Raw genomic sequence first — 25,200 nt, 5'->3', positions numbered from 1 at the left:
TGAACAGAATGATTATGCGGCCCGCACTCGTCATTCTTTCACTTATCCAGCCCACTGTGAAAAAAGTTTGGTGACCCCTGGAATAGACCAATAGAAGTAGGAGGGATCAGCTGTGGCATCACTTGAGCTATCTTAGGGCAGGTCATTGTGGGAATAGAAGAGGTAGGGATCAGCTCAGCTGTGACATCACAAAATGGTCATGTGTGTGTGTGTGTGTAAAAAGAAAACCCTAAGTCAAAGCAAATATCATGCCTTTGGCTTCGAAGCCGGAGTTGAAGCCGAAGCCAGATTTAGGATTCAGCCTCATGTGTGTATAGTGTATATGATCATCATAGCACAAATACTACACTTGAGCCTTTCCCAGGCAGAGTCATAAAACTCTAAGGAATGATTTCACAGGTTCTGTTGTAATGTAACATAGTAGAACCTTCCCATTCGCGGGTTTATGATTGGCGATTTCAACGATTCTCGATAAGCAGATGGTGGCTATGGTGGCTAGCTTGCAAGCTTTTTCCTGCAGCACAACGAGTCACCCCACACAGCATCTTATGTTGTACTCTCAAAACTTTAGTGTTTCTGTGTGAAATGGACCCTAAAAGACTGTCTTGTCTAGTGTCAGTGCTAGTGATGCTAGTGGAGTGAAATGTAAAAGGCAGAAGTCAGTGATGACCCTGACAAAGAAAGTTGAATTATTAGATATGTTAAAAGAGGGGATGAGTGGCGCTGCAGCTGGTCGCCATTCTTTAGAACCTATCCCTCATGAATAACAAGGGTTTACTGTACAGTAATAATAATTAATGGCTTATGAAAGAATATGGCAAACAAAAGGCGTTAATATACTATAAACAGAGATGATAAACAGGGCCGGATTCAGGAGTGGGCAGCTGCCCAGGGGCCTCCACATGTGTGGTACAGGTTGACAATCCCTTATCCGAAATCCTTGGGACCAGATGCATTTCGGTTTTTGGAATGGTTAGGGTTGTTTTTTGTTTTTTTTATACAGGGATCAGCCCACCCGGGCACAGGTCATTGACCCACATTGGGGCCTGGGGGCTAAAATATAATAATAATAATAATAATAATAATAATAATAATAATAATTCATAGGTCTAAGTCGTGTTTCTCACTTTTGATCTTTTTTTCAGTCTTGTATTTCTTTATTACTATTAGTATTTCTTTATTATTATTATTATTATTATTATTATTATTATTATTTTATTATTACAGTATTATTGTTATTATTATCATTGTTATCATTCTTATTTTATTTTTGTGTATTTTTTATTAAAATTTTCATTTACTATGAATAGTTATTATTATTACTGTATTATAATTATTATTATAATTATTATTACTATTACATTTTCACCCCCCAGGCCCCGATTTGGGTCAGTGACCTGTTAAAAAAAAAAAAAAAAAAAAAAAAAAAATTACTCCACAAAAAAACTTTCGGTCTTCAGAGCTTTTCGGTTTTTGGAATTTCGGATAAAGGGTTGTCAACCTGTAGTAGCTATATCAGGGCTGGTCGACTTGAAACCACATGAATGACTCGAGTCATGTCTCACTTTTGTGCGTGTGTGTGTAAATAATAATAATAATAATAATAAACGGTTTATTAATAGAGTTGCAGCCCGTGGCTGAAAATATACAGACTTACATTTGATTTAGACATAATGATATAATATGCAATAAATACATTTACAGGGCTGTACAGTACATAAATCAGGAGTTGTTTATTATTTTAACAATAGATGGGATGGTGCTGTTCTTATATCTATCGGTGCGGGCTCTTATGGGCTGAATTTTGTTGTAGTGGTACGGATATAATAAATAACAAAAATCAAGCACAGTTACAGTATAAAATTAAGATTGGCATAGCGCTGAACACACAGGTTAATTACGAGTTGTTGATAAGTTTTACAATGGTTGGAATTGGGCTGTTCTTATAGTTGTCACACAGTGGTGAGAAACAAACATTACTGTTGTACCACAAAATTTCTTTCCAATTTTTAAACTTCATCACAAATCAGTTTAAAAAGTAAAGAATGTGCAATAAATACAAAATGTTTAATGCAAAACATTTATTAAAGGAACTACAGTATGAAATAACTATAAACTTCTAATATTAAAGAAGGGATGTATGTATGTCCCTTCCAGATACAGCAGTATTAATCATAATAAAATAAACAAGGAAAAAATTATTGGAGTCAATAATTGGCTCAAATTTTCCAATCATTAACTTTGTTTTGTCTTTAGCATATGACACAATGAGGTTGAGTGGGGTGACTTGCCAACAATGTATAATATGTTGTATTTTCATTAATACAATCACCTACAGTAAACCTCCGACCTGTTATTAATCAATCACAATCAATTGGGTTTAATGTACCCTAAGAGGTCCAGTGAAGGTACAGTACAAAGTTTACAAGAAAATACTCTGTCGGCCACACTATACAAAAATACTAATGGCCAAAGACTAATACCCAGTCCGTAAGGTAGAAAACTGCCACAAACTTCAGGGAAGAACATTTGGCTGGCAAAACCACAGAGAACCTCCATCCTCAACTCTGTGAGCCAAAAGTCAATAAGGTACAGCACTGTAGTTCCTCTAAAAGAGTCAACATTTATTTGAAATAATCTTGCATATTAGTTTACAGTACTTATATATATTTCATATTATTTTAGTTACTAGAAGTACTGTACTGTATTCACAAACTCTTGTATTGTATTAAAATTATGGACCAAACACTACAGGTTACCAAATATCATAAAGAAAAAAGTATATAATTAAAACACAAACATCTAATACAGTGTACTGTACCTCTCTCTTTACAAAAAGCATTAAGATATTGTATTGAGTGAAAATCTTGATGTTCCACACACTCGTTACCACAAACATCATTTATGTTTAGAGTTGAATGTTGTGCAGTAAACACAGTGAGAGGAGACAGTAGTGCTCATGATGCTGGCAAAACATATACAGTAATTAATATTCTGGTGGAAACATCAGTTCAAAGTCAGCACAGTAGAGTAAACCAGTATTTTAAAGCCCCATTCTTGAACAAGTAGAATCTTGTAAGAGTTTACGAGACAGGACACTCATGTGTAACATGATCTCTGACATACAAACATGAACTACGTCTTAAGAGGCAAACCGTCAGAATTGTTTCTGCATCACAGAGAAGACGACATGGCTGCGTGACATACTTACACAAAAGCTTTATCAGCAACCTAACTGCATTCAGCCATTCATCTGTTACGATGCGGTTTTGCAAGATATTTTTCTTGGCATTCCCAAAATCATTTTTAGCCTTTGTGATCTTTATGCTGATGTGGTTGAAGTTATAAGGAGTTGCTCTCTGTCTACCTGCCACTAGCTCTGGCTCATCATAGTTTAACTGGCATTCTAAGCATTTCCTTGTTTGTAAGTTTATGGCCTTGTTACATTTAACACATTTTAGGAATAGAATTGGTGGCAATTCCTCCTGAGTTGGCCAGTTGTTTTCACAAGCTTCACAAGTGCAAGTGAAGTTAAATGCTTCTCTCAAGACCCTCCACCTTATCTTTACATTAACATTTTTCATAATTAATAAATAATTTAAAGTTATTGGAGTGCCAGCAGGGATATACTTTAATGCTCTTATAACTATTGTCTTACCATAGTAAAATGCTGCACATGTTGGATTGCAGGAGTGGTTCAAGAGACTTACTGCAGGGTAAATTCCAGTACCCAACAATTCTAATGAAACATCTTCACAGTTATCCAGGTTAATCTGGAAGAAAAGAACTCCATTACATTAAAGTTTACAGAAAAATTAAGTTATAAACATATTTACATATTCATGTTTTCTGTTACCTACAAGTGGGTGGAACATGTACAGCAGTTGTCATTTGTGATCTAGTACATCACAACACTTTTTTAAGTGTGTTCAGTCTGTGCATTAAACCAATATTTTGTTAATCAAAAGAGAAGCCAACCAGAAAATCAACCGAGGTTTAGGAGTAAGTGATCCATGTTTTATCAAATGTCAGGAACAGCAAGCAAAGCCTTTAAACGGGTGGGTTAAGGGTGCTTGTGGTGGGTTTGGGTTGCTCTTCAGGTGGGTTGGGGTGATAGTGTAAGCAGGTTTTTCAAAATGTCATGAACATCTTTCCAAATTTTGTAATGACAGCACAAATTCTGAAAATATAAAATAAACAGTGGAAAAAAGACAAGCGTCCTCTATGTTGGTATTAGGGAAAGACATTCCCTGATTTATGAAAGGGATCCATTCCTGAAAAATCTTTTGTAAGTTAGATCACAATTTCTTAAGAACACCATTATAAAAGGGTATTAGAAATAAACTGTCAAAGCTATAGGTCCATAAGAGTGCTAAGAGAGTTGTGCAATGAGCTTGCCGAGCCCCTGAAGATCCTATTTTGTAAATGCCTGGATGAACAAAGGGTCCCCAGTGAATAGAAAGTGGCTGATGCGAGTCCTATCTACAAGAAAGGTGACCGTCACTCCACGAATAACTATAGACCGGTGTGCCTGACCAGCATAATATGTAAAGTACTTGAGAGTATTATCAGAGATGCCGTGATGGAACATCTACTACGAAACAACCTTGTAAAGGATTACCAACCCGGTTTTATGCCGGGGCGCTCCTACTTAACACAATTGCTCAAGTTATTGGATATTTGGACCCCTATTCTGGAACGAGGTGGTAATATCGACAAATAAACCTAGATTTTGCCAATGCTTTCGACACTGTACCCCATGAAGGACTGAAAATCAAACTGGAAGGGTACGGAATTTGGAGAAATGTCCTAGCGTGGATAGAAGACTTTCTATATAACCGCAAGCAGTGTTTGGTGATTAATGGCATGAAATCATCATCTGTACCCGTTACAAGCTGGGTACCACAGGGCAGTGTATTGGGCCTGCTGTTGTTTGTTTGTTTCATAAATGACATGCCTGACGTTGTACTCCTTCATACAAATGTTTGCCGTCATACAAATGTTTGCCGATGAAGCCAAGTTATTTCGGTAAATCAAGAACCAAATGGACTGTGAAGAGCTGCAGAAGGATCTCTGTGAGCTCCAAGAATGGTCGAAGAAATGGCTGCTGAGATTCAATGTCACGAAGTGTAAGAAGATACACCTGGGGCGTACCAACGGTAAGGAGGCGTATCATATGTCCCAACGGGATGAAGAAACTGCACTATATTTGAGACTAAATGTAAGAAGGACCTAGGTGTGTATGCTGACAATGAGTTGAAGTTCTTGGGCCATTGTGAGAAGATTTTAAATCAGGAAAATAAATTATTAGGTCTTATAAGAAGGTCGTTCAGATATCTAGACGGTCCATCCCTTGTAACGATCTTCAAGAGTGAAGTGCTTCCCCGTTTGGAGTACTGTCACCCTGTCTGGTCCCCGAGATAAACTAGGGACTGTCAGTTGGTTGAAAATGTTTAAAGGAGGGCCACCAGACTGGCGGACACTCGCCCCACAAGGGGTCACAGCTCAAGATTGAAGAAGCCGCAAGTCCAGAAAACTTTGAGGGCAAACTTTTTCGAAGTGAGAGTTGTGAACTCTTGGAACAATCTACCAGAAAGTGTTGTGACGGCACCGAGCGTGAGCTCTTTCAAGAGCAGACTTGACCAATACTGGAACAGGTTCAGGTACATTCAGGAGCCGGAGCAAGCACAGTACATGCTAACAGTGCGTAACAGACGTAACCAATGGCCCCAAGCGGCCAACGAGCCGATCAGGGGTGAAGAGGATAAATGTAAAAAACAAGAAGTACAAGTGTTTTCCAAAGACTGCACGAGTGTTGCTGCCAGCACTCAGACACCTCACTTACCAATAACGTTGAAATTATCTTCAATTGACAAGTTCATACTCTACAAGGTCAAAGGGCAATTTAATATTAGTTTCTGAGCACCTCTAACTCCCTCACAAAAGTAATGCTACCTTTAGTATTGTGCTCTATTTGGCTAATGCCAGACGATTTTATTCAGCTCAGTAGTGACAGAGTACACAATGGGTTAATACCATTACAGTCAAATGTAGTCCCCTTCATTAGTGTGTTCTCAAGGGCTCATCAGGTTTTGTCAGTGTGGCAGCGCTATTTGTTTACATTCGACCGACAGAAGAAAACCCACAATAGTAATCATACTATGGAATCAAATTAAAACAATGTTAAAACAAATATTTCAATGTAATGATTTGTGGAAATGTTTATATGACAAGTTCCTGCAAACACACTAGTGAAGGGGACTGTACATACAGTAACCATTCCTTATTTCCTTATACAGTAACAGAAGTCCTTCTAGCGGGAATTTGATTTAATGGAATGAATATTTGCTAATATTTGCTTCTCTCTCTAGTGGAGGAAAATGAAGAGCATGGGTGTGTATGTGAATCGTGCATCTGGCAACTTAGCTAGTTAAACCTACAGTTTTTCAATTTAAACACGTTAACAGTGCATGCACCTCTGATATAAGTTTACTTTCTTCACCACTGAATGTCATGTTTAGCTAAATATTAGCTTGGCTCAAAATAGCTATTTTCTATTTACAATGCCTGTACAGTTTGTTGCCTCTGCATCACTACCCCAGCCGACTGCTCCCTCCACTGGGACACACACACACACATCTCTGGCTGCCTGCACAAACTGTCACCCAATCTAACTCTTGGCATCATTAATAGGGTTATTTCAGAGTGGAAGGAAACATATTTGTACATAAATTATATAGTTTTGTACGTTATGATGTGCCATGTACAATTACTGTATAGAAGTTTTGTTTATTTTTGACGAGTGCAAAATACTGGAACCTATTCCCATTTGCACCATATTAATAATCTACCTATTATTTTGGAACCAAGAAAGATATTATGAATAGTCTGGTCACCGATAAATGAGAGAGATTGTCAAATGAATGTAAATGTCCAAAGGAGGGCCACCAGACTGGTGCCTGCACTACATCACCTCAGTTACCCAAATAGAGATTAAAATGCCTGTAAGTGGCTAGCTTATACTGTACTATAGCTGGGCAAGGGGGTGACCTAATTGAAGTTTATAAACATCTCAGAGGGCACTACTCAGTCACGTGTTCGTACCTGGAGCTGACAGATGTCCGCTCCACAAGGGATGACAGCTCAAGGTTGAAGAACCACAATTCCAGAAAACTGTGAGGGCAAACTTCTTCAAGAGTGAGAATTGTGAACTCTTGGACCAATCTGCCAGAGAGTGTTGTGACGGCACCTAGTGTGAGCTCATACAAGACCAGATTTCACCAACACTGGCACGGGTACAGATACTTTCAGGAACCAGTACTTGTCAGTAGTACGTAACAGAGATATGACTGACCGCCCAAGTGGTTAACAAGCCGATCAGTGGCAAAGAAGATAAATATAAAAGTAAATGTTTAACACAAGGCGAAAGGCATTTAGACAGATAGAAGCGATCTGTGAGTTTATACACACAAATTTTTTTTATGTTTTTAGATGTTTTTGATACTTATTCCATTAAAAAAACACACACAAAAAAAAAGGCAAACAATTTCCTCCAAAATTTGTCAGGGCAAAAAAGTTTTAAAAATCACTGGACTGAAACAAGTAAATGTTCCACATAATCTGTAGTCTGGTGTGGGCCTTGAAATGAAGTAAACCTTCATAGAGTTTTCATTTCCTAGCCTTAACTCCTTTTGTACGTGGGCCTCTCTGTGATTAATAAAATCCTTTGGTGTTAGCCACATAAAATACTACCAATTGTGATGCCGTAGTGAAGGAGTTAAGCCCCGCTGCTCCCAGAAACGACTGATCTGGACTGGTATCCAGACTAATGGGCAATAAAACTTTGCAGCATAATTATAGTTCACACGGATAGTGTGGCCCTGCTGCTAAAAGTTCCTTTATAATGGCAGATTGGAAGTGGTATCTAGCAATATCTAGCAAGTCATTCATGAAGACCAGAGACCTGTAAAGATAATAAAATAACTATAAATAAATAAAAGCTGGAAAAGGTTACCTTTGATATATTAATGTCCCAATTATTCAATTTACAGTTCAAGTGATGGCTCACTGTGCTTCCAGTCAAGATGAGGTCTTCATGGCTGGGAGTGAATGTTTCACCGTTGTCATTGATGAAGTAGCGCCCACTCTGTTGTAGACACTTAGTTATAATGAAAGCAAATATATAATGTTCAATAATATCCATTACATCCTGCTTTTTTTTTTTTTTCACGAAGTGGTACACAGATCTGTAGTCACCAACATCATAGATTCCTTCCTTGTGGAAGCCAAGAGTTTCAGGTGACTTATCTTTGGCTTCACACTGCAGCAGTGGTATCATCTCCTTCACCTTGGCATGAGAGGTCTTTATCATCAGTCTGTATAAGACTTTAAATGTTATCCCAATCTCTGATTGATTGGAAGTCAAGATTGGCAGGACAGGGCACTCTTGCCAGTGATATCCCGATAATCCTTGTGTTCGGCATTCCTCACTACAAAATATCACCTGCAACAAAATAAAAGATAGGAATGGAAGGTAATAAACAAAGCAAGTTATTTTGCTTTAGTCAGATGTGACGAGACATAGGTAAATCATATAAGGTAGATAATACCTCTCAAGCTTGCATATTGTACTATAAATTATTTTACCATTTGAGAACTGGTAAACCATATGGTATACGGTACAGTAAACTGCTGATATTGTCATATGAGACACCCCTCCATTGCAATGTGAAATGCTGCTTCCTTCTCAATAAATACAGTACAGTACAGTATTACATTTTTTGTAAGAAATACATTGATAACCAAATTCTCTTAATAAATGCACAGTCTGTGATAGGTTCTTGTTATTGTGGCTGCTACTTCAAAATATTCCCAGCACCCAGAGTTATAAAAAGTACTGGATTTTGTTACTTACAGTATTTTACGGCACGATGCACTTTTTTGTCCGAAATTTTTTTAAAAATAAATACGCCTGCATCCTATATGTGAAGTTGTGGTCTCCTACAAGCTAATGAATCCCCCTGTTGCTGTCTTCAGTAGGCTATCTACTTAACCCAACTCCAGAATTAAAAATCTGCTATAGCTTACTTAAACACATTATTATTATTTTTAATTAATTAAAAAATTACTGTATTATTGTAAATATAAATAGTACAGTAGCTCTATTACTACAGTAATCTGTACTGTACTGATCATGATAACCTAAGAGGATTAACATGTGTACGGCAGACACCCAACTCTTACAAGCATTATAATCTATTAATGCCATACCTGCAACATATATTTTTCAATCTACAAATACATACCTGATACAAATGAAGATTTACAGATAACTTTCTTTTCAAATTTACATCTGTCAACATCACTGGCAGCATTGTAGCCAGGTTAGACTCGTCTCTATAATCAGGCTACTGGGCCAAGCTGCTGTTTGTATACAAGTTAGCTGGCTTGGTGGGGGAGTGGGAGGACGACTGGGTGGTTGGCAAGGGACATTGCTAGGGAATCAGCGGAGGTAGTGTCATCGTTACCATGGTAAACAGGGAAGACAGATGTACAGTACAGTATAGTATATGCAAATAGCGTCTGTGTTAAACTTTCATTTGAATTTTATTTTCTGGTTTGGCAATAGAGGAATTTTTGTTGTAACTTATTTATTGTTATTTTTTTTATTTATTCCTCACATTTACTGGTACTGTATATATTGTTTTAAGAAAACTAAGGCTACAGGAGGAAAATACACACTAAAGTTTTTCTCCTAAATACCCCCTGCTAAAAGGTGGTGTGTGTCTTATATGGCCGTGTGTCTTATATGCCATAAAATACAGTAAGTAAAAGTATTGTTACAATTGGCAAAAGGTTACCGAAGTAAAAGTATCCAAAGTTCAATGTACTCAAGTAAAAGTAAAAAAAAAACTATCTCATTCATAACTACTCAAGTACACCAAGTAAAAAGTAACAACAAAATTATTGATTGTCTAAAATATTAAAATAAATCCACAGTAAATTAGGAAAAAAAATAGTTAACTAAAGATAAAAATAAAAGACACATGGCATGATTCTCAAAATTATGGTTGTCCAATCAGGGTCTCTTAGGCCTAATATAAGCCTAGCATGACCTACTGAATGAAAATACAATCCACCGCAAGGATAGTGAATGGGCTGAAAATATGCATACACAAAAATGTTGTGCTCTAGTCGCGCTTACGTAATTATTTTATCGTGATTACTCATAAAACTGTTTGTAGATGCAAATGCAAAGAATCCCATCATTTTATTTCAAATAGCAACCTTGTTATGACTCATTACATACAATTATCTCTCGTGTGGTGAGGTAACAGGCCAGACCAGGAGTGTCTCGTGAGAGAGCACCTACCCAAGAGTGTCAAGAGCTAGTCAGTGCTGTTATTGTTCTAGAAGGAACAAGAGACTTGTTGGCAAAAGTAAAAGTCAGATAAAGGTTTGAGGGGAAGATGTTTATGAAGAGTCAAAAGTAACAAAATTAATGATGGGAAGTGGTCTGTGCTGTTAAAGAAGGATAAGACATTAACCAATAAGAAACTGAACTTAATTTTATATCTTAAGTGTAAATTTAAATCTTTTCATTCCATAAGCTACATTAAATCTTGATAAAACAAATCAAGTACATAAATTGGTGTTTTGTCCAGACATAAATGAACATGATAAATACACTTACCAGATTACAACTTGGGCAGGGGAGTGGAGCCAGGCACCTTGTCAGGCAGACAGTACAATAACTCTTACACTGGTCAGGGATCACTAAACTGAGGTAACCTTCATCTACAGCCACTACCTCACCTGTAAAAAAAAAAATCATTAAAACTAAAGAAATAATGAGTACAATATTCAGAACAACAATAGGAGATGATGAAGTTTCCAAACTCAAGCAAAAATAAACTCTGCTGTGATAATTCTACAGAGAAAAATCTTATTACCAAAATATCTCAACAAGAGTTTAAACATCAAATACACACTCACATTGGCCTGTACAAATTCCTAATACAATACAGTGCAAAAGTGAAATTACTGATGTCTAAATTAACTACTGTACACAGAGTACTTTTTTCCTTCTAAAATTACAGTATTGAAAGAGTTAAAAAAGTTAGTGTCCCATTAAATATTCATCTTCTTTCTTACTTTATAATTTACTCATCAATTTATTGTATGTTCCTCAAAGACATTATTTATTGCCTTACCTGGATTAATGTCATGTTTAGCAAGGAGGTGCCGTCCCTGGCACTGTGTGAAGGCCAGTTCAACAGCACTGCTTAGTGATGGCATGGCTGGGTTTGGCTTGGCTAGTGTTGGTGGCTTTGGAGTTTCATAAGCAAAAGATAATTCATTGGAGTCTAAAAAAGCCTTAGCTGTCCCTTGTTTACCAGCTGATGTAAATTTTTGACACTTGGTCTTCATGTCTAACAATTTCTTGAAAGAAGGTCGTGAACATCCAAAATGAAATGCCAGATCAACATCATTTGAACACTTGCCATACTGCTTCATGGCATACAAGACTACTGATCGTGCCTCATAGGCCTGAGCCAACTCCTTATATTCTCCTGAACTAAAGCTGTTGACATTTTCTTCAGTGTCACTACCATGAGCTGGAGTTCTTCCCTCAGCACCTGGGTGTGGTGCTGATGAAATTGCCAAATTGTAAAACTTTAGAGCCTCATCCAAGTGGTGCTGCATGTAAGCTATGTCACCTTGTCCACGGTAAGCAGCGGCATGATTTTCAGACTTGCCAGATGAATGAAAGACTGTTGTTAAAACCTGGTGGGCTTCTTCCAGACCCCAAAGGAATGAAAAAGCTTCCTCTGTGGTATGAGGTGGCTCATGTAAGGCCACCAGTTTACGAATATTGTTAGTTTTCTCCAGCACTTTAAGTAAACGTGACATCATCACATCAATATAAGGCATGGTGTCTAACTTCCTGAAGTAGCGTGGCTCAAGGACCACAGTACCTGAAAATGACAGTAATCTTAATTTTAGGGTTACCTCTTCTAATATTACACCTCCCAGTACACTAATTATTACATTTAACACAACGGGCTACATATACAGCTGCTCCTCGACTTACGACGGGGTTAGGGACACAAATCCAAGTCGTAAGTCGAAATGGTCGTAAGTTGAAAATGCTTAAATAATACATAGAAAATCTAAAATGGGCATCTCTTTTTCTTCTCAGCACCACAAAACTCTCACTTTTAAGCTTGCCAGCCACGTTAGAGTGAATTACAAACGAAAATTTTTTCAGTACACAGCTCAATCACTGACGTTGGGACTCGAAAATATGTAATTTGACAAAATTTTGGCACGACCGAGGCGGTCTTATGTCCGAGTGGTCGTAAGTCGGGGAGTAGCTGTACTTAATTTGTGTTTTACTGATTATTAATTTGTTGAATTTAGTTCCTCAATAATTACCTCCCTGACTGATGCTCGGTGCTGCCCAGTGTAGAATTATTTTCATCAACAATACGTACTGCCAGTTATACAAATGTAAACAATTTTCATCAATAACAACTTTTGCAACAATACAGTATTAGTCTTTTTCATTCTACCAATATATCCAGGTCTATTGGTAAAGAAGATTAATGCACATTACTACAGTGTTACACAAAATATGCTACAAGTCACACTTTTGAAGCTGAAATTTTTTATAATTGATATCCACATATAATTTTGTCACATTAACCCTTATGCCTCGGGTGACATTCCAGAACACGCGCCTTTTACCGCCACTGTTTAAATGCCCAGCGTAGGTTATCAGGTTCCAGTGTGACCATTTGCCTGTCACACCACACGCTCGGCCACAGGGAAGCTTCCTGAACGTAATTATGTACTTTTATTTGTTTCATTTTCATTGTTTGTCCTTTTTATTATGTTGTATCAAAGTAATACTGTATTGCTAAAAGTAGTGTAGTTGTATTGTAGTGTAGAATTACTGGAAAATAATGCTATGATTATGTTATACTTTTTACTTTTATCCTCTTCACCACTGATCAGCTCATTGGCAGCTTGGGCAATCGGTCACGTCTCTGTTACGCACAGTTGGCAAGTACTGGGCATGCACTGGCTCCTGAATGTACCTGAACCTCCTCCAGTGTTGGTCAAGTCTGGTCTTGAAAGAGCTCACACTGTGCCGTCACAACACTCTCTGGTAGACTGTTCGCAACTCTCACTCCGATAAAGTTTGCCCTCACAGTTTTCTGTATTTATTTGTGGAATTATTATCATTTATATATTACTTGGTCTACCAAACACAAAGACAGCCAGACAGCCTGGTGACCAACTGCGTGTGTGTTGCCGAGCACTTTTATGAAAAATAATGCAAATAAAATATTCTAAATGAATTACCGGTATTTATAGTAAAGGCAAGCAGAAAATGGCCTGTAAGTGCATAGCTACCACGAGCATCAGCTGTCAAAACAACACTGTCCCAGAGAAGTTTCTAGAGGGTCAATATATAGTTTTTCTTACTTCTTTTTTTATTGTTTTATCATTTAAAAGGGCTAAAAATTATTTTTGGAAAAGTTTTGATTCTTCTTGATTTACCCCCACGTGGAGGGGACACGGCCAGCGGCACCCTAGCCTGGGGCTAGGGGGTTAAGTGAAGTGATAGAGGACTTATGTTCCTGACAAATAAAAAATTAAAATGGTTTACATTTGTTTTAAACAGGAGTACTGTATAAGAAAATAGTCACAGCTGTGCACAACCCTTTTTCATTAACTTTAAAACCAAACAGTAAACCATTTACTTGTCAAACTTTATATTGTACAATATTACAGAAGACGAGGGGCGATATAACACCAGTTTAACCTCAAAAAAACATTGCTCAATCTAATGGACTATGTGCTTGACAACCCCACTAAGGGTCATGGCCTCAAGTTAAAGCTGCCAGGGGTAACTTATTTTAAGTAAGAAATGTCAACTCTTGAAATGTCCTACCAGAGAATGTTGTGACAGCACCAAGTGTTAACTCTCTAAGTCCAGCCTTGACCAACAATGAAATATGTTCTTGTACAGTATATTCAGGAGCCCATTTCTGGAGCTAGCAGTTGCCTGCCCCTCTAGCAGTCACAGCATCAAGTTAAAAAAGCCTCAAGTATATACATCTGTAAGGGCAAACTTCTTTGGAGTAACTGATGTAAAATCTTGCCAGTGTTGTGATGGCATCGAGGGTAAACTCATTTGAGGACTTCAACAAGAAAAACATCGATTCATGTTCTGGTACATTTTAAAGCCTGTACACACCCAATCAGCCCTGCATTTGCCAACAGTGCATAATAGTCATGACCAACTGGCCAAGCAGTTAACTGGCCTATCAGCGACAAAGAGCATATGGTTACAAATGTCCACTTCTTGCCAACAGTGCCATTATATAATAAAGAACTGACCAACTCTAATAATAATAATAATAATAATAATAATAATAATAATAATAATAATAATAATAATAATAATAATAATAATTAACGGTTTATTGAAAAAATTCTGCAGCCCGAAGGCTGAAAATATACATTGGACACTAATGACTTATTACATTCATTGGTGGTTTAACAAAAGCCTTCATTATAGAAAGGTAAAGGAACATGCAGTGAACATACAGATTAATGTAGGTGTTAAACAGCAAACTCGTAGTGTAGTAACTCCCTCCCAGATGGTGTTAGGAGGGACCTCACGTGGTGTAGTAGTTCCTTCAGATGGTGTTATGAGGGATCTGGCATGGTGTAGTAATTCCCTCACAGATGGTGTTATGAGGGGCCTCACGTGGTGTAGTAATTACCTCACAGATGGTATTATGAGGGGCCTCACGTGGTGTAGTAATTACCTCACAGATGGTATTATGAGGGGCCTCACGTGGTGTAGTAATTCCCTCACAGATGGTGTTATGAGGGACCTCACGTGGTGTAGTAATTACCTCACAGATGGTGTTATGAGGGGCCTCACGTGGTGTAGTAACTCCCTCACAGATGGTGTCATGAGGGGCATCACGTGGTGTAGTAATTCCCTCACAGATGGTGTTCTGAGGGGCCCGACGTGGTGTAGTAATTCCCTCACAGATGGTGTTATGAGGGACCTCACGTGTGGTAATTCCCTCACAGATGGTGTGATGAGGGACTTGACGTGGTGTAGTAATTCCCTCACAGATGGTGTTATGAGGGACATGTGGTGTAGTAATTCCCTCACAGATGGTGTTATATGAGTGAGGTGTGGTCCCAGTCCTTCCTATCGTAGACGGATTAACACATCGGTGGTTATTGTTGGGTCTCAAGGGCCGCTATCACTGGGTACCTGGGACCTCACTGTGTGAAGGTTAACTTGGGTACGACTGTTACCGTTGAGTTGTTCTCACTGACTTAAGCACTGTTCACCACTGTTCACCTGTTTAACACTGGTTCCGTTCCTTTCCAAATGAAATTGTAACTTCTGGCGAGAACTTGTTGATATTCCGGTGGGGAGGAGGGTTCAGGGGAGGGGGTTGGTATGGGCCAACTTAACAGTTGACCTGGCTGCTCCGAGAGGAGCGCCAGGTACGTCTTGACCCTTCGGTGGTCAAGGATGTGTGTGTGTGTGTGTGTCTTTTTAATAATTTTCGTCACTTATCAGCTTACTAGTCATTCAGGTGGTTGGTCTCCAGGAGAAAACTTGGGACTGGAAAACCTGAGATATTTGGTAGGGTCACACAGGATAACCCCCTTCTTGCGTGTGCGGGCCGAGGCTTGAACCCTTGACATATTAGTAAGAGTTATGTGCGATACAGTTGTACCACCATAGAGTACAGTACAGTACTTGTACTCCCAGCTATGTTGCATAGTTGTGAAACACTATGAACACATACAGAACTAGTATAGGCCCTTCAACCAATCACATCAGTAGTCGTAGAAGCAACACCAACAGCCATCTCAGTTAGCCATTTAGGTGGTTGGTCACAATTGTTGCACATTGTTGACAATTACTAGGCATGTGTAGTAATGGCTGCAGAATGTATCTGTGATCCTGACCTGTAATGAATGTATCATAATAAAATTTAGTTTAATTAATTTAATGAATTGCCTTAAGATTCTCCATCCCAGCCTATTTGGGAGATGGGGTTAGGTTTGCTTAAGGTTATTTAATCTTAAGGTGAAATAATTTGGGATGGATAATCCTTAGGTGATCCACTTTCATTACAAAAGGAATGGAGAATGTTAATTACATGTAAAGTAATATATTCTATCAACATAACACTAAAGACTTTTTTTTTTTACTTTTATCCTCTTCACCACTAATCGGCTCATTAGCCGCTTGGATGATCAATTACGTCACTGAATACTTTTCCTTTTCTTTTATCCTCTTCACCAAAAGATCGGTTCGTTAGCCGCTTGGACGATCGGTTACATCTGTTATGCACTGTTGGCAAGTACTGGGCATGCACCGGCTCCTGAATGTACCTGCACCTGCTCCAGTGTTGGTCAAGTCTTGTCTTGAAAGAGCTGGTAGATTGTTCCAAGAGTTCACAACTCTCACTCCAAAAAAGTTTGCCCTCACACCTTTCTAGACTTGCGGCTTCTTCAAGCATGAGCTGTGACCCCTTGTGGTGCGAGCGTCCGCCAGCTCCAAGTAAGGACACTCGACTGAGTAGTGCCCCTTGAGATGCTTATACACCTCAATTAGGTCACCCCTTGCCCGTCTGTAGTATAAGCTAGGCAAGTTCAGGCGCTCCAATCTCTCAGAGTAGCTGAGGTGCCGAAGGGCAGGCACCAGTCTGGTGGCCCTCCTTTGAACATTTTCAACCAACTGATAGTCCCTAGTATATCTCGGGGACCAGACGGGGTGACAGTACTCCAGATGGGGAAGCACTTCACTCTTGAAGATCGTTACGAAGGACGGACCGTCTAGATATCTGAACGACCTTATAAGACCCAATAATTTATTTGCCTGATTTACCTTCTTCTCGCAAAGGCCCGAGAACTTCAGTTCATTGTCAACATACACACCTAGGTCCTTCTCACATTGTCTCAAATAGTGCAGTTTCTTCATCCTGTTGGGACATATGATACGCCTCCTTACCGTTGGTACGCCCCAAGTGCATCCTCTTACACTTCGTGACATTGAATCTCAGCAGCCATTTCTTCGACCATTCTTGGACCCACAAAGGTCCTTCTACAGCTCTTCACAGTCCGCTTGGTTCTTGATTTCCCGAAATAACTTGGCGTCATCAGCAAACATTTGTATGGAGGAGTGTACAACGTCAGGCACGTTATTTATGAAACAAGCAAACAACAGCGGGCCCAATACCTGTGGTACCCTGCTTGTGACAGGTACGGATGATGATTTCGTGCCATTAATCACCACACACTGCTTGCAGTCATGTAGAAAGTCTTCTATCCACGCCAGGACATTTCCCCGAATTCCATACCCTTCCAGTTTGATTTTCAGCCTTTCGTGGGGTACACTGTCGAAAGCCTTGGCAAAGTCTAGGTAAATATTGTCGATATTACCACCCCGTTCCAGAATATGGGTCCAAATATCCAATACCTTGAGCAATTGTGTTAAGCAGGAGCACCCCGGCATAAAACCATGTTGGCAATCCTTTACAAGGTTGTTTCGTATTAGATGTTCCATTGCGGCATCTCTGATAACACTCTCAAGTACTTTACATATTATATTGGTCAAGATCACCGGTCTATAGTTGTTCGTGGAGAGACGATCGCCCTTCTTGCAGATAGGACTCACATTAGCCACTTTCCATTCACTGGGGACCTTTTGTTCATCCAGACATTTACAAAACAGGATCTTCAGGGGCTCGGCAAGCTCATTGCACAACTCTCTTATCACTCTAGGATGCACCATGTCAGGGCCGGGACTCTTATGGACCTTCAGCTTTGACAGTTTATTTTTTATAACCTCTTCTGTGAACACAATGTGGGTCAATGCTGTGTCGAACCATCTGTCCTCAAACGCAGGAAGGTTAATCGCATCCTCTCTTGTGAACACCGAGGAAAAGAAGGTGTTCAATGCCTCGGCTTTATCCTGTCTGGTCTGATATTCCTACTCGCGTTTTTAATTTCGACTTTGCATAGCCGTAAAACGCCGTTGGGTTTGACTTGACCTCGCTTGCAACCAGCCTCTGGAACTCCTTTTCAGCCCTTCTACATTCTATCTTTGCTTGGTTTCTGGCTCTTGCATACATCCTCCTGTCCTGCTCATCATTTGACCCAACCCACGTCTTGAATTTCTGGGTTTTCTTCTTAACTTTGTCGACCACGTCATGATTCAACTGTAGGTATCCCCTCGTATTCCTAGAAGCACTGGGTTTGATCTTGGGTATATACTTATCGATCAAATGGGTCACTTTACTGTTTATGATATTCAGCGTAGTGTCTGCATTCTTGTGCCTTCATAAGTCAAGCCAGTGAATACCCCTCACCTCTTCCCTCATCCCATTGTAATTTCCCCTGTAATATTTGCACCTTGGCCTTATCTTGAACTAGGTAACAGTTAAATCTGAATGACAACACTATATGGTGACTGGTGCCAACTGGGGCAAGGTGTTCCAGTTTGGCCACCATACCCTCCTCGTTTGTTGTGATGAGGTCTAATGGCTTGGGTGTTTGCTCCCCTCTGTAATGTGTCGGGTCTCTAACATGTTGGAACAGAAAATAATCTCTCAGAGTTTCTACAAAAAGAGTAACAGGGTTATTCAAGTCATTTGGGATGAACTCGTTTCTCCAGTCAATGTCGCCATAGTTAACGTCCCCCATGATAAGGAGGTGGCTAGGGTTGAGCATTGCCGAGTTGTCTATTATGGCTCTTAAGTTCCTTTGATTTAGTGGGCCACAGTTTGGGGATCTGTAGATACACCCGACGATAAGTAAGTCCCCCTCCCTTTAATTTAATTTTACACCACTTGGACTCTTCAAAAACATCCTCTCTGTACTCTAGCCTGGCTGGCTCTAAGGTCTTGCCTACAGTAGCATAAATAACCACACCCCTCTTGCAAGTTTCTTGAGAAAGGTTTGTAAATGAGTCATATCCAGCAATACTGAACTCACATTCCTCTGGGTCGATTCTCCTGTTCTTGTACAACAGTTCTACAACTCCCACAATATCTGGTTGGTGTACCTTCAGTAGTGTTTCAAACTCCTCTCTCTTATCAAGGAACGTGTCAGTATTAGTGCACATGACATTCAAGCCAGAATTTGTTCTCGGTAACATCTCTGCTCTTAGTAGTAACCCCCCTCATTCTCAGAAGCTGCAGCATTTGCTAAGTACACTGTATTTTGCAGGGTGTGGTTAGAAATGTCATTGTTTACAAGGCGGTTGCCTCCTCCCGGCTGATAGGCGGAAGTGGTGCCACCTCCCGGGCAGGGGGTAGAGCGAGTGGAGGGTGCGCTGCTGTCCCCCTGCCCTGTGTCGGCACACTTGCTTCCACCACTCTCTCCCTGAATACAACCCATTTACACCCGTCCCTGCTCCTCCTCGACTCCTCCCTTCTCTGCTTCAAGCCCTGCAGGAGCTTCCTGTGCTGTTCCCTCTGCATTACCGTATGATCTGGGTGAATGAATACACTCCGAAATGCCTCGCTCCTTGCTAAGTTTTTTGCCTGCCGAATAACCTCCCATTTCTCCTCCTCACTCACTAGTGAGTCATAAATAAGCTGTACAGTACTGCGTCAAGTAAGTGCACATATACTTGGAGACATCACGATAAAACATAAAGAAGCTGATACCTGAAGCTTGTTGATTTAAGTGAATAAAGAGACATAATTCTATATTAAATGACTGAAATGTAACTTACTGAGTCTTCTTCTACACTATGTCCTCAATCAACTCAAGCGTGATTTTCACACATAAAGAGTTGTAGGTTCTGGAGTGCCCAAGTAAAGAGGCTTGTACTGCACACAATTTGTCCATTCATTATCAAAGGCTGTACAAGTATCTCTTATATCTTGCTGTACAAGTATCTCTTATATCTTATCTTGCAGTTTTTACTCTTTGGCCACAAAATGTGTAGCCCCATTGGCACCAGCCATCATGCGACATTGTCCTTCAGATTTATCAGTTACTGTATATGATCAGGCCAATGTTCAAATATTGCAATGGCAATTATGGCAGGATGAAGGGGTATTCCACTAACCTGACTTGCTGGTAAACAAGAATGTGAATTCTACTGTGACCCCTTGTGGGGCGAGCATCTGCCAGCTCCAAGTAAGGACACTCGACTGAGTAGTGCCCCTTGAGATGTTTATATACCTCAATTAGGTCACCCCTTGCCTGTCTGGAGTATAACCTAGGCAAGTTCAGGCGCTCCAATCTCTCCGGGTAGCAGAGGTGCCGAAGTGCAGGCACCAGTATGGTGGCCCTCCTTTGAACATTTTCAACCAACTGACAGTCCCTGGACCATTATTATTTATTACATATACATAAACGACATAGATATCGGCGTAGACAGCAACATAAATAAATTTGCTGATGACACTAAAATAGGGCATGTAATTAAAACTACAGGAAGATCTAAACAAATTTTTTCAAATGGTCTAAAAAATGGCAGATGAAATTCAATGTGGACAAATGTAAAGTACAGGTAGTTCTGCTATAACGCGATAATTGTGTTCTTGTAAAATATCGTGTTATAGAAAATCGCGTAATAGAAATAACAGGGCTTATGGAGAAAATAGGGTTAGGTGCAGATTACTCGAAATCGAAAAAATTTAGTAGTTAGCCTAACACAAAGGATAGCACAGTCTAAATAAATGTTACATTCATATCTAATAATGAAATCATACAGTAAATGTAACACTTTACTTGATGGGGGAGAAGGGTGATTTTGAGGTTGATAAAATCGAGCTTCTCTTCAAGTGTTATATCCTTTCTTTTACGATCATCACCGGGAATTCTATCACCAGAACGCTTCTTGTTGATATTCTTCTTTACTATATTCACAGTTAATATTGTACCACAAAATTGGAGAAATAGTAAGCAAAAATCGCGTTATAGCAAACAAGCGTTCGCGTTATACAAATATCGTTCCTAATTCATAAATCGCGTTAGAGCAAATTCGCGTTATCAAAACACGCGTTATAGCAGAACTCACTGTACTCAGTATAGGAGATGTAAACAGGGAAACCAGATACCAGACGAACAACGATGTTATTGAGAAATCCGACTGCGAGAAAAATTTAGGAGTAATGATATGTAGTAATCTTATGCCAAGTAAACAATGTGTATTTGCTCGAAACAAGGTTAATAAAGTACTTAGGTTCATACAAAGGAGTGTTAGTTACAGGACTAGCGATGTCATCCTAAAACTATATCTTGTGCTTGTGAGACCTCACTTGGATTATGCAGTTCAATTCTGGTCACCGTATTACAGAATGGATATAGAATCCTTGGAAAGAGTTCAGAGGAGAATGACAAGGCTAATCCCGGGCATTAGGAACCTTGTGTACAGAGACAAGTTAAAGCATCTTAATTTGCACACCCTCAAGACGTAGAGTGAGGGGCGACCTCATAGAGGAGTATAAGTGGAAGGCAGGGCTGAACAAAGGGGCCATTACAAAGATACGTACTTAAACTATCCAACCAGGAGCAAACTCGTAACAATGATTTTAAATTAGACAAATTTAGATTTAGGCACGAAATAGGTAAGCATTGGTTTGGAAATAGAGGAGTGGACATGTGGAACAAGTTACCAAATATCATCATTAACTTGAATACGGTGGATAGCTTCAAACATAGGTTGGATGGATATATGAGCAATAGGGGTTGGGTGTAAATGGGACTGCCCAGTATGGGCCAATAGGCCCGCTGCAGTTTCCTCCATTCTTATGTTCTTATATAGACCTCCTAATCTTGATAAGGTTAATGAGTGACTTATTTGGGATGAAATGAGCAGGGCTTCCATACACAGCAAAGTCTGTATAGTAGGCGACTTTAAATTTCGCCAAATAGATTGGATCGACCTTACGGATAACTCAGAATCAGAGGATTTTCTTGAAAGAATCCAGGACTGTTTCCGAAGTCAACATATAACCGAACCCACCAGGGGTAATAATATTCAGTACTTGATTTAGTTAGATCAAACAGAGAAAACTTCAGTAATGTCGAGGTAGGGAACGAACTTGCCAACAGATATCACAAAGAAATAAGATTCCAATTAGAATTTAATGGCAGTTGCAAGGAAAATTCCATTAAAGTCCCAGATTTCAGAAGGGCAAACTTTGATAGTTTGAAAAAGCAGCTGAGAGAAGGGGTGAATTACATGACCTCACGTGTGGTTCGAAAATACAATACCTTAGAAAGGGGGCTGGTGGTAGAGCGGTACCGCTCTTGCCTCGCAAGCGAGATACCATGGGTTCGATTCCCGGGCCGGTGGAAAGTTGTTTGGACATACTTCCTAGCCCCCTTGGTCCCTGCTTACCTAGCAGTAAAGTAGGTACATGTTGTAAATCGAAAAAGTACGAATTCATATTCAGGGAAAGTTGTTAGAGCTTCCAATAACTTGCTGACAAAAACCTATGACCCTTCAGGCTTCTACGCCCTTGACAAAAAAAAAAACCTATGACCCTTCAGGCTTCTATGCCATTAACTCATGAGACATAGAGGCAAGCATGAACTTAGCATGCTTCCCAGTTGGGTGCTGTAAGTGCTTCTGTGCTTCACCTTGCACAAGATTAGGGGAGTGACAAAAAAAAATAAAATAAAAAAAAAACTTAGAAGTGGAAGGACCAAGGATACGTAAGAATTGGATAGAATAATCGTCTTTCTCGTAAAACTCTGCAATAAACTTAAAATAATCGTAGGAGCACAAACGACGGTAAATTTGCACTTCCACCTCCCACTGTTAGAAAGTCAAAAACATATTTTTCTAAGCGAATGAAAAATACACCAAAGCACACTAGAAAAACAAAAAAACAAACCTAACTTAATTGACTCTCACCATATGATGGAATCGCCTATTTCTTACCTTATTGAGCTGGTTCTTGTTTGTCGTTGGATTCTGAGATTCTTAAACATCGCCACATTTGTTGTTCTTTGCGATATTTACATTGTCTTGCACTTAGGACACTTTACTGAGGTTGGAAGAACACCTTGTGATCGAAAAAATGCTATAGTTTTGTAGGGGTATCGAGATATTAATGTTGTCTAACGTCCACTACAGTTTCTTCGTTTTTTCCCCAAAACTCTCAATCAGCTCCATATAATTGAAGTGACACCAATCGCAGACATATGGTCGGAAATGAATGTGAATTTCGAAGTACGAGACCCAAAATAAAAATTGATTTTGATTGGGCCAAAAATACCGCGAATTAAACCACAAATTATTTTAATTGGTTGCAAAAAAAAAAAAACGCTTTCGATTGGTCGTGTACGGGAACGCATGCGCATGATGATTTATGAAGGAGACGCGCAGTGTGGGAGGTGGGGTAGGCGATAATGGCAGAAGATTAATGGAAGAAAATAGAGAAAATTTTGGATATGCTATCTCCGTTATTATACATTTGCGACAGTAATGTAATAGATGAAAATTAAAATATAATTAGAAGTCTTATTAGAATATGATGATAGATTAGTGGTAGGAATGTGGAATGTGTAAACGCAAAAATACCCAAACGACAACCAACCTCCACCACGGCCATTGTGAAACTGGTCAATGAAACTAAAATCATACCCAGGCTGTTTCCTTTGAAAAAAAATAAATGTGATTGGTCGAGAAAAAATCGCGTGATGATATCAATACCTCATTGGTCACGACTGGATGACGTTGGTCAGCATTACGCATGATAACATCTCAGAGATGAACACTGAAAACTACTTAAAATCAATTAAATTATATTGTGTCGCTATTATCTATTTCCGCCATGTATATATGGGGTTCAAAATGCTCAGAATAGTAAGATCTAAATGTTCAGTAGCTTATAACTTTCGGGGGCGCTATATCCGAAAGTAAAATAATACCAATAAAACTGCCCTTTTCAAGACACTTCTGTGACGTTTCCCTCACAGATGACCTAAGGTACAAATTACCTTACCTACCTACCTACCCAGCCCCCTTCCCCCGGTATATTTAAGTATTTTATGAGGGAAATGTCACGGAAGAATATTGTCTTAAAATTGTCAAACCTTTCGGAAAAACTCACTGCTCAACTCGAGAGCCATATTGGTTGAAAATGCAAATTTAACCCTTTTACCCAAGTTACCAAACTTGCACCTGCCAAAAGAACACCAATAAATATCACACACACACATAAACACTTCTAAATGCAAACATAGGTTGGATGCTTATATGAGTAATAGGGGTTGGGTGTAAACGGGACTGCCCAGTATGGGCCAATAGGCCCGCTGCAGTTTCCTCCATTCTTATGTTCTTAACAACACACAACTAACACAATGTTACGCCATAAACCATAACACACGTTCCAAGTGACACATACTTTACCCTGTAGACAGAGGCTGGGGTGTAGTATGGTATTCACTAGTCCCAACCTGGGTGTCGTAAGTGTGGTGTGAAGACGTGGCAAGGAGTGATCAGCCAGTCCACCAGTCGTCGAGAGCCCCACACAAGCACACGTCCAGGTCCTGTATGGCTGTCGCGCTGCCAATTTTTGTACAGATACTAATATTTGTGCGTGAATTATTACTCATAATTATATAAAATACATACATTATCAACTTCAATTATTTATACGAACAATACATTCGTTCTGATCCAAAATCTACTTTCCCTTTGATGTATCCAGGTGAATGTGACGTAGATATGTCACCATCGCTGCCACCACCCTGACGTGTCACGAGTCACCACTGATATAGAATTAATTTTAACTACATATAAAGTCTTAAGATTATTATTATTATCATTATCATTATTATTATTATCATTATTATTATTATTATTATTACTATTATTATTATTATTATTATTATTATTATTATTATTATTATTATTATTATTATTATTATAACAAGATAAATCCGAATCAGGGGAAGTGGCACTAGAGCCAATAAATGTGCTTCAGGGTAAATGCCCTATTTTAGGGTAATCAAGCCTTCTTCAGGGTGCAATTTAGGATAAACCAAACTTTTGCCAAATCTAGGGTAATCAAGGATTTCTTTGGGTATTGTATTCATATTTTAGGGTAATCATTGCATTATTTTGCAGTAGTAATTAAATAAATGTTACAGTAATTTGACGTTGGACTG

General features: G+C 39.2%; 1 protein-coding gene across 4 annotated transcripts; it reads right to left on the bottom strand.

Moving 5' to 3' along the window:
• Positions 1-2,066: 2,066 nt before the first annotated feature.
• LOC121873239 (SET and MYND domain-containing protein 4-like) lies at positions 2,067-24,781 on the bottom strand. 4 transcript variants are annotated; one of them, XM_042376625.1, is made up of 5 exons: positions 24,435-24,781; positions 11,214-11,978; positions 10,694-10,815; positions 8,015-8,503; positions 2,067-3,773 (listed from the first exon to the last, which is right to left on the bottom strand). In XM_042376625.1, exons 2-5 carry the CDS (start codon positions 11,932-11,934, stop codon positions 3,084-3,086), a joined length of 2,022 nt encoding a protein of 673 aa, XP_042232559.1. In that variant the 5' UTR covers positions 11,935-11,978; positions 24,435-24,781; the 3' UTR covers positions 2,067-3,083. The 4 variants fall into 4 exon arrangements, with proteins under 4 accessions (XP_042232559.1, XP_042232560.1, XP_042232561.1 ...); XM_042376626.1 differs by having other exon boundaries at positions 24,440-24,781; XM_042376627.1 differs by lacking the exon at positions 24,435-24,781 and adding an exon at positions 19,799-20,228.
• Between the last annotated feature and the right edge of the window lie 419 nt (positions 24,782-25,200).

The sequence above is a fragment of the Homarus americanus genome, unplaced genomic scaffold (assembly GCF_018991925.1).
Source record: "Homarus americanus isolate GMGI-L3 unplaced genomic scaffold, GMGI_Hamer_2.0 scaffold32929, whole genome shotgun sequence".
In the NCBI taxonomy this organism is placed as follows: Eukaryota; Metazoa; Arthropoda; class Malacostraca; order Decapoda; family Nephropidae; genus Homarus; species Homarus americanus.
This window is presented reverse-complemented; position numbering and strand designations above follow the sequence as displayed.

Excerpts from the sequence above, each read along its gene's own strand:
- LOC121873239 (XM_042376625.1), bottom strand. The coding sequence starts at position 11,934 with ATGCCTTATATTGATGTGATGATGTCACGTTTACTTAAAGTGCTGGAG. Across the intron at positions 10,816-11,213 it reads TAAACATGACATTAATCCAG|GTGAGGTAGTGGCTGTAGAT; the intron begins GTAAGGCAATAA and ends TTTTTTTTACAG. Across the intron at positions 3,774-8,014 it reads GGGACATTAATATATCAAAG|ATTAACCTGGATAACTGTGA; the intron begins GTAACCTTTTCC and ends CTTTTCTTCCAG.